Genomic DNA, 10336 nt, shown 5'->3' with positions numbered 1-10336 from the left:
AGCCTTCAGGGATTTGGTGTAGAAGGCACAAAGGGCACAGCTCCAACAGCAAACAAAGACAGGCAGGACTTTACTGAGCACCCTCCTGCCCACTGCGAGATTCCAGTCTAAGCATCAGCCTTGGGGGACAGGGCACTTTCCAATGCCTCGTGCCCAAGATGGCAGTGAGGACCCAGAGACACAGAGCAGCACTCGGGATCTTTAAATGTAGGCGCTGGCCAGAGCAGAGCCCTGCACATGGGAGCAGTACAGCAAGAAGAGGGCCACGGACCCCAGGGCGCAGAGATGCACACCTGTGGGGCTCAGCAAGGCCCCAGACTCCGCCCCCTCATCATGGTGGCCCTCCTCAGGCTCTGCCGCATCATCATAATCTTCCTCCTGCATGGGCCCCCTGGATTCTGGGGACACCTCATCTTCCTCCCTCACAGGGACAGCTTCGATGTCCTCATAGACGCCCTCTGAGGCCTGGTTCCCCGACAGTCCAGAACCTGCAAAGGCAACAGCCTTACAGAATGAACGCTCCTGTAGATGGGGCCTCCCACCACCGCCCCAGGCACCGGAGGCTCTCGGGCCTGCTGAGACCCCGGCTCCTCTCCAGCTGCCCCTGCCCAGCAAGGGCCTTCAGTCACACCCTGCCCTGCACTGATCAAGGGGACCTGGGGAAAGGGGTGAGTCCCAGGCTCTGCACACACTAGGACAGGCCCCAGCTACAAGGACAAGGATGAGGGATGGATGGGGGACACTTTGGTGCCCAGGAAAGAGGATTTTCTTCATAGATCCATTCTCAAAACATCGTGAGACCTGGGTACCCACACCTCGTGAGTGGTTCCACAGAAACTCTCCCAACAGTGGCTGCTAGGAAGACTCCTGCAGTAGGCAGGAGGGTGGCCAGAGCAGAGAGGGTCTGCCAATGCTGGCGTCTCCCAGAGCTTCCCCAGCCTCTGCTCCCAGGGACCCTGCTCACCACGCCCAGTCATCCACCTACCCATGCAGGCAGCACTGCTGTGGCACCACTGGACACCTAGCACCAGGAAGACGAGGCCCAGGACGAAGCCAAGGACCAGGCAGGCGATTTCAGGCAAGGTCCAGCCCTCAGCAACAGGTGGAGGGGCCAGGGAAAGGGCTGCGGGCAGTGAGAGGCGGGGCCTCCTGAGTGCCTGGCTACCTGGGGCATTGTGACCCTGGACCTGGATGACTTCAGCCTCTCAGAAGGGGCAGTGTGCATGGGGGAGGGGTCTCAATGCCACCTGGACAGGCAGCTGCTCCCCAGAGATGGCCAGAGGCCCCATGGTGGAGGAGCTCAGGGGGAAGGCCTAGGATTCAAGGCTCAGGGGAGAGACACAGATGGGACTGCCAAGTGCCAAGGCCCCAGCAGTGGGCTTAAAACCAATGTCCCTGTAAAGGGCCTAGATGGAAGGCTCAGCCAGGAAAATCCAGGGGAAAATGCCCCGGTGTGAAGCCCAGGATCAGGGCACGGGACTCATGACCCACCCATGCACACAGGGAAAAGCTCCTATGGGCCTTTCTGCCCTGCTCTGCTCTGCTGTAGACCTAGAGCCACAGTGTCCTCAAGGCCACAGCCAGCAAGGGCCCGGGCCTGGGCTCATCCAGCCACACGGGCCCCTCACAGGCTCCCCACCCACCCAGGCCCAAGGAAGGACAGCTGCTTTCATCAGGGAGGGGCCTGGACCACCTGAACAGGGTGTGACCAGGCCCCTGCTCCCAGAGGGACAGTCAGAGCTGAGCCCCACCCACTGCAGGCCCTCTAGGGGCCCAAGGACTGGGAGTTGGGGGTGGGCAGGAGGCCACCTACCAGATGCAGTGGTCCCAGGGACACCTGCAGGAGACACACCAGCCTGAGCCCCAGGAAGGGAGGCAGAGATGCTCCAAGCAGCACAGACCTGTCAGGGCCCAGGGGCTCACCTGGCCACCCTCTGCTAGAGCATCATAAGACCCAGGGGGCAGCCTGTGCCAGGAGCACCCAACTGAACCCTGTGGGGAGTGGCTGAGAAAAAGAGGTGGACACAGGAACACGCCCTCCAGGCACCCTCTCCCCCTGGGTTTCTCGCACACTCACCTGAGCAGCGCACGCCCGCGTACTCCTTGTGCTCACAGTCTCCGCGTCCCCAGGGCTCAGCCGGGCAGCCCCACAGGGACGCCTCACTGCCACGACACCCCACCTCATCCAGCCACACGGGCCCCGAGCCAGGGCCGAAGGCAGCGCCCCGCACGGCATCCACTGCCTGGCCACAGCCCAGCTGGCGGCACACAACCTCTGCGTCTGCCAGGTCCCAGGAGTCATCACACACGGTGCCCCAGGAGCCCCTGTGCCAGAGCTCCACGCGCCCAGAGCAGCCATCCTTGCCGCCACGCACGCGCACTGCGCCCTCCTCTGGAAGGGACAGAGGTTACCTCTGGGCCACACTAGGCATGAGCAGGCTCATCTACATAAGGGACAGAGGCATACCTGGGCCACTGAGCACGGATGAGCAGTTGAGCATCTCTCCTGAAGCCTGTGCCATTGTTGGTGAAAATCCTGTAGAGAAGCAACCAGCACCTTTAAGCTTAGGAATGGGCAGGCAGCTTCAGGGCACAGTGGACAGATCCACAAGGCTCCAGGTCAGAGCTGCAGTTCACTTCAGCCCTATCTGTGACTTTCAGAACAGTCTTTTTCAGGACACCCAGAAGAGCCAGGCCCACCTGCACAGGTAATCCAGGCCTCTTCTCCCAGGGCACAGGAGCGTGGGTCCCAGGGAGCAGAAGGACAGTGCCACAGAGTGGAGCTGTGTGGCCTGCGGCACTCGATGTCGTCTACCCAGGCTATGCTGGAACCTGCCCCTTGGAATGGCTTGTTCTCCAGCCAGCCCTGATCTCCGCACCCCAGCTGTTTGCAGATGATAGTCAAGGAGATGTCTTTGAGGGCATGGCTGCACACAGAACCCCATGTCCCATTGTAGAGCACATCCAGCCAGCCAGCACAGCCACCAGGACCTCCTCGCAGGTGTGCTGCGTAAAAGTTCAGGGCACTGGGCACCACACAAGAGGAAGACACCAGACAAGCTCAGGATGGAACAGACACTTAGGTACAAGACCCAACAGCGCCCTCCTGGAGGAAGACAGCACAGCCGGGACCGTGGTCTGAGCAACAGGGCCACACACAGGCAGATGGAATGGCACCATATTCAGAAGCCTCAAACCACACAGGAAAGAGGCAATGACGACTGTCAGTGTGCCACCAGACTCTTGCAGGGGAGGGGATGGAGGGTGGTCCCGGCTGCTGGGTGCAGCTGGATGGGAGGGCTGGTTCCCAACGTTCCCTGGCAGGCAGGATGACCATGACTGACACACTTAACTGAATACTTCAAAGTGGAAAGTAGAGAAGACTATAATCTTCCCAAGACCAAGAGGTGGGCCACGTTGAGGTGACAGTTCTGCCAGTCCCTTGGCATGGTCAGGACACACTGTACACTGTGCACTGCAATGTCATACTGCACCCAGTGAATATGCACTTACTGTGTGTCAATTTAAAATACCACTTTTTAAAAAATTGGTTAATGACATGAAAAAAATAAGTCAGAACCATGATTTAGTCCAGAGCTTCATGCTCTAAATAGGCATCAATCCTGATGGATCCAAGTCCAGATATGTCCCCCTGGCTGACGTGTGGCAGGGTGGTTGATACAGCCCCAGAGTGGAGCCTAGAGACCCTTTAAATCACACCTCATGGGCTGGGGTTGAGGCTCAGAGATAGAGTGCTTCCCTAACATGTGTGAGACACTGTATTCAATCCTCAGCACTACAAATAAAGGTGCATGTCCATCTACAACTAATTTTTAAAAATTACGCCTCAAGTGGCAATTATAACATTCATATAACCATGACAGGATAACTAGAGAAAATTTGATATATCTTGCCTCCAACAAGATCATAACTAATTTAAAAAATCTGACTAATTAAGATAACTTAGGAGCAGCACTGCAGGGAGGCTGCTGGGACTTTGGCCGCTGAGTGAGATGAGCACTTTCTCCCTCTCTCTGGAGCCTGCTGGGTCGTGACAGAACAGAGGCTGCCCTCCATCTGCACAAAGCAATGCCAGAGAGCGGGAGGAGATCCGTGCATGCCCACCGCGTGCTGATGTCACCATGACACTGGCTGTCTCTGGGAATAATGACAAATTGTGACCCAAAAGTGACCCACCAAGAGGGCAGCAACATAGAGAAGCAGAATTCCAAACAGGGTAACCTTAGGCTTCCTAGATGTCCAACTGCCCCATGAAGACACTAAAAGACAAGGCACCCACCTGAGCAGAAGACCTCAGCGTCCTCCTTGTGCCCACAGTCATGCCGTCCCCAGGCCCCAGACGGGCACTGCCACAGAGCAGACTCATGGCCCACACAAGCCAGCTCGTCCATCCAGATGGGGCCAGCCCCAGCCCCAAAGTGGGCGGACCCCAACGCACTCAGGGCGTGGCCACAGCCCAGTTGCCTGCAGGCCACATGCGCGTCCTGTAGGTCCCAGTCATCATCGCACACGGTGCCCCACTCCCCCTCTGGAGCACCTCCACACGACCATCGACCATCGCAGCGACCCAGCCCAGCGGCCAGCCGTACCGGAGGCTCCCTGCGGAGAGACTGAGTCAGGAGCGCCTGCACTCTGGGGGCCAGGGAGCTAGGGGAACAACTGTTCCCACACTCACCAGAGCACACGACGCCAACGTCCCGTGAAACCCCTGCGGGCACCCGCTGGGACGTGGACACGTTGCATTGGGTCAGGTGGGTCTCGGAGCCCACGCAGCGCACACGGCTCAACCATACCCGGACCACACCACGGCCCGGGGTGGGCGCATCGTAGGCTCGCTCTGCCCCTCCGCACCCCAGCTGCCGGCACACCACGCTGGCGGCCCGCAGGTCCCAGGCGTTGTCCAGGACACGGCCCCACATGCCGTCCAGGGCCATCTCCACCCGGCCATCACAACGGCTCTGACCGTCCCTCAGATGTAAGGCGTCTGGGAGACCTGGCAGGGAGCAAGAGGGTTCCCTTGGTCACAGGAAAGCCCATCCCCACAAAGCCCTGCCCACTCTCAGCTCAGTTGGAGTCCATACTCTGTGCTTTTCCAACCTCCTGCTGACCTTCCGCTTACTCTTCCACAGTCCTACCTCATACCCACCTGAGCAGAGGGCAGAGGCCGAATTTCCTGGGGCACAGGCCTGGGCCCCCAGCGTGCTCACTGGGCAATTCCACAAATAAGGCTCTGTCCCCACACAGTGAAACACATCTGGCCACAGGGGAGCTCCTCCTTCCCCAAAGTGGCCTCCTGGAGGTGTGGCCACAGCATTGCCACAGTTCAGCTGGTGGCAGAGGACGGCTGTATCTGCTAAGTCCCAGTGCATGGCACAGAGGGGCGCCCAGGACCCCTGCACCTGGAGCTCCACACGGCCCCCACAGCTGCTGCTGCCATTGACCAGCCGGAACTCTGGGGAGAGATGAAGTCCTGTGGCCTCAGATTCACACACCCTAAAAGTAGCTCTACTCGGCCATTTCTTTCTTTTGCACCCAGTATGCTGCACACAGAATGGACCCTTGATCGCTGTGTCCGCCCCCACCTACCAGAGATCAGCCTCCAGGTCCTACAACTCTGCAGAGGAGCCCCCTGTCTGCAGTGTAGCCCTTGAGTCGCATCTCTCAATGGCCAGAATCCTTCCCCTTCCTTTCCTGCCCTCCTTTCAACCAGCAGGACCAAACGGTCCCTGAGCACACATACACTCCTGCCCAGGACCCTTAGGAGCTCATCTCAGTCACAGGTGGGGCCCATGGAGGAATGTTGGCAAGCAAAGACCTGGGCTGGACTTCTGCAGTCCGCCCCAGGCCTCACCTGAGCACCTGAGCCCCACGTCCTGGTCATGCAGGCACTGGCGCCCGGGCTCGCTCTGGCAGTGGAACAGCAGGGACTCATTGCCCAGGCAGTGGGAGGCCTCTGTCCACACTGGCCCTGAGCCTTGGCCAAAGAGGGTGCCGTGGACAATGGAGATGACCAACCCACACTGCAGCTCCTGGCACACCACGTGGGCTGTGGGCAGATCCAGGTCCGTGTGGCAGACAGTGCCCCAGGTCAGGCCCCGCCGAACCTCCAGGCGCCCAGCACAGGGATGCTCACCTCCCACCAGCCGGGCCTCCAGGTGTCCTGGGGGAATCAACATCCTCTCAGGTGGAGATAGGTATTGTCCAATGAACAGCCCTGAGCTGACACCTTCCACCACACCCACAGGAGGCTCACACCAGGGTTGTCATCTGGGTCCAGTCATCTGGCACACGGAGGCCCATCCACCCTATACCTAAGGCCAGAGGGCAGGGTCACCTGCTCTGCACTCACATTTGTCACAGCCTCTGCCTGTCAGGGTGATGGTATCCAGTCCATCTACAATCTCAAAGGCAAGGTCAAGGTCCCCTCAGGCCATAAACACTGCCTTTTGTGGGCACCATGGCAGGTAGTCTGTGCCCCTCATACTCAACCAGGAGCTGTGAGCAGTGCAGCTCACATACACCTGAGACAGGGCTGGGAGGAACTGACTTGCTGTCCACCAAATGCCTTTTAGCCTGTAGCTTTCTCAGCTGAAACTGGTCAGCCCTGCACCTTCAGCAAAGACTCCTGGCCTGGGTATGCTGAGTTGGCATCTCGCTGGGTCTCCAGAAACTAGCTCCACTCTTGTGGGCTGCAGCACACAGACCTCAGCACACCTGTGGCCTGCTGGGTTCCACCTGCAGCCTATACTAAAGAGCTTCCAGGGCCCTTTATCTCTAGGTCCCGCCAAAGGCAACTCTGAGCTAGAGATTATCAGATTTTTCACACAGTCCTCTCTGTTTTCCCTCAACTTTCCCAGCCCACTCACTGTCCCTTCTGAGAGCCAGTTGCCCACATGTCGATAGAGAGGAGCAGCCATGAACACACAGGCCTTTCCCTCCCACTACACCCACAATGGTCTGCACCCCATGCCTCAGGCAGGATGGATCCCTGGCACCCCTGCACCCCCACAGTGCCCGGGCCTGGCATCACCTGAGGGTCCCTGAGAGCATGGCATGACAACTCACCTGAGCAGACCACCTCTGCCTCCAGCTAGAGGTCACAGCCACTGCGCAGCTTGTTGTTGAGTCTGCAGTTGCGGATGGTGGGCTCTGTGCCCCTGCAAACCATGTACTTCCTGACGATGTCCACACCCTGGCGGGGGGCCTGGAGTGCAGGGCCACACCCCAGCTCCTGGCAGAATACTGTGGCCTCCTCCATGTGCCAGCCACAGAGGCGGTCCACCCCATTCACATTCCTGATCTCAGGGAGTCCTGCACAGGGACTGTGACCCTTCACCAGGCGGATCTCCCGGAAAGTGCCATCTGTGAAGCACAGGCCCACGTTACAGAAGATTCAGACTCCGCTGGGCACACCGACACTTGAAGACTGCACACGCCCTGGTAACAGGTATTTCCAGATGCACTGCCTTGGACCATGGCAGTGCCTACCAGGCACTCTCTTGGGTCTGAGAGGCAGGAATGACAGTGCAAACCTACCTACCCCTTCTCCAGGGAATCCAGAGAGGGCCGGATTTCAGGGTCCAGAGACTGGTATCACACAAGTTCAACCCCGTTCAATGCTCTGGGTCACCCCCTTGAAGTATTCAGCAGGCTTTAAGAAGGCCTTCACGGTGGCTTCACATGAATCCCCAAGACCCTGGAGGGCCTTTTCAAGGGGCTCTTACTCTAGTGACCTGATGCAATGAGGGTCCTCACAAGCTCCAGGCCACACAAAGCACCCAGACACGGCTGAACCATGCCAAGCCAGACATCCAAGGGAAAGTCATGAGTGCATGCCTGTGTGCCTCTGGGGCCCTCCTAGAGGACCCCAGCCTGTGGCTGCCACCCTAAAAACTACCCTGCTTCCCTAAAGCTGTGGCACTGGCAGCCGAAGCTCAGTGGAGCAGGACCCTTGTCCAGTCCATGCACAGCTGGGCACCAGCCCTTGGACCAGCACGTAGCATCTGAGTATTTGAAAGAATATCAAAGGATCCCCACACATAAGGGACTAATGGGGAGAAGAGGTGGCAGCAACTTGCAGTCAGGTGTTCCAGGCCCCAACCAAGAGTCCCTGCCAGTGCCCCAAACCCACCCTTCCTCTCCTCCAGGTCTATCCCTTCCCAGGTCCTCCCTAGCCTCATACTGTTTCCTCCACACCCACCCCCACCCCCCTCCACACCTCCTCCCAGCCACCTCCTCCCAGCCTCCCCCTCCCCCTGCCCCTACTCACTGGCACAGAGTACAACCACCACCCACTCATGGGGGCGTGCGCTCTGACTCCGTGCGCCCAGGCTGCACTCCCAGAGGGAGGACTCATGACCCCGACAGGACACGTGGTGCAGCCAGGGCCGAGGCACCTCTCCTGGTAGCGGGACATACTTGGGAGCACCGACTGCACGGCCACAGCCAAGCTGCCTGCAGACCACAGCGGCCTCCGCCAGTGTCCACTCCTGGTTGCACAAGTGTCCCCACTCCCCACCACGTGGGACCTGCACCACTCCATCGCATGCACTCTGTCTGTGTGCCAGCCGCAGGTCACCAGGACTACCTTGGGACAGATAGGACTGGTTAGAGGGCAGAATGCCCCCTGGGTCTGGTGGGGAGAGGAACCAGCCTGAATCCACCTGGGGCTGCTTCCAAGGATTCGCTCCACAAATTAGCAGCCCCAAAGCAATTCTGGAAAAATGACAGCAGGGGTCCGAGGGAGACCAGCCCACTGCCCCCACATCTCCCCCAGTTCTTCTCCCTGCTCCCCTCCTAGCCTGGAGAACCGACACCACAGTGATGCCCCTCAAAGTCAGGGAGTTCCCTTGTCCTTGGAGACCAGGAGCTGGGCTGAATCTTCACCCGCCCCTGCTCCCAGATGTCATGTCTCCACTTCCACTGGCGATACTGAAACCCACCACTCTTCCAGTCTTGGCAGCCTGCCCCCCGGACGCCCTACCCACCTTCAGGGCCCCTGGTGGACCCTGCACCCTCAGAAGAGAGAAGGTCCCATGTGGTGGTGGGCTCAGAGCGAGGAGATGCCCAAGGGAAACTGTGTCCTGCAGGGCCTCCACCATCACTGCCCTGCACCCTCCACTCAGAGCCTCCTCATCACTCCCTGCCCAGATCGTGGAAGGATCAAACTCTGGTCTGCCATCTTGAACACCAAAAGCCCTCAACCGTGACCCCAGGCACAGCAACACACCATGACCTCTGCAGGTGTCAGTACCCTGCCCTTTCTGCCACTGACCCCTGCTGCCAACAGGTCCCAACTCCACTGCTGTGACTTGGCTTCTGTGCAGCAGAGGGTGACCTCCCTCCGGGCCTTGGAGCAGCCCAGCCAACGCATTACTTCTCCTTCAGCTTCAAGGGCCCTGAAAGCTGCAGACCCCTGTAGATGCCCACCATGCCTTCCCATGTGCACACTCTTGCACACTCAGCCTGGGCTCACTGTCACCTCCAGCCTCACATGCTGTTCCTTCCGCAGGTCTCCTCTGAAGCTTCTTGCTCTTGATCCAGCAGCCCCTCACACACACACTACCCTGCCTGGGAGTTCCTGGGACTCCCTGTTGCCTTCATTGCCCTGTGGGCCCCAGCCCTAACCCAGGGGACAGCAGTGCCCCCAGGTCTCATCAGCACTAGGTGTCCATCTGGGTCCATGGAACCAGGCACCAACCCAGACCCGTGCCTGAGCTCCAAGCTTATCCTGCAATTGGACCCTCTCAGGGTCAGGCCCTTTGCAGCCCATATCCCTCCTGCCCAGGATGTCCCATCGGCCTTGGGGCTAGTGAGAGCCAGGCAGACAGATGGAGACAGCAGGGAATGCTCGTGTCCCAGGGCCTGGGCATCCACAGAGCCACTGTCTCCAGAAAGTCCTGTGGATGAGGAAGGAGAAACTTACCAAGGGGGGCTGCCCTGAGAGTGAGAAGAAAGAGCCCCAGCCCCAAGGTCCAGAGAGCTGCCCTCATAATTCCTCGTGGCTCCAGCCAGCTCTCACCACTCAGCTGGGGCAATGGCGGAGGCTGTGGCCCAAAGTTGAGTATATAGATGTGGGAGCCACCAGTGGCCTGGGCTAATGGGGACAGCAAGGGCCTTTCCAGAGCAAGTTGGCAGCTGTCTCCCCCTGTGAACAGAGCAACCAGTGGCCTCGCTGGCCCCATGTGCCACCAGACGTAAGCAAGGGGCCCCTGCTGGGGCTTTCCTCCCTTGCTGACAACTGCTGAGGGGGAGCCTAAGCCAGACCCCATGATTGACAGGTGGCCAATCTGCCCACACCCAGCAGCAACAAGCC

General features: G+C 59.3%; 1 protein-coding gene across 1 annotated transcript; it reads right to left on the bottom strand.

Annotated features, from left to right (window-relative positions):
* Positions 1-201: 201 nt before the first annotated feature.
* Scart1 (scavenger receptor family member expressed on T cells 1) lies at positions 202-10013 on the bottom strand. The gene is given in 13 exon segments (XM_077799135.1): positions 202-488; positions 986-1123; positions 1814-1837; positions 2078-2392; positions 2468-2536; positions 2720-2872; positions 2875-3026; positions 4297-5014; positions 5168-5473; positions 5873-6181; positions 7087-7383; positions 8291-8608; positions 9947-10013. Coding segments are annotated over 13 exon segments (3153 nt in total).
* Between the last annotated feature and the right edge of the window lie 323 nt (positions 10014-10336).

The sequence above is a fragment of the Urocitellus parryii genome, chromosome 5 (genome assembly GCF_045843805.1).
Source record: "Urocitellus parryii isolate mUroPar1 chromosome 5, mUroPar1.hap1, whole genome shotgun sequence".
Taxonomy (NCBI): domain Eukaryota; kingdom Metazoa; phylum Chordata; class Mammalia; order Rodentia; family Sciuridae; genus Urocitellus; species Urocitellus parryii.
The sequence above is the reverse complement of the archived record's forward strand: the minus strand, read 5'-3'. Positions and strand labels throughout refer to the sequence as shown.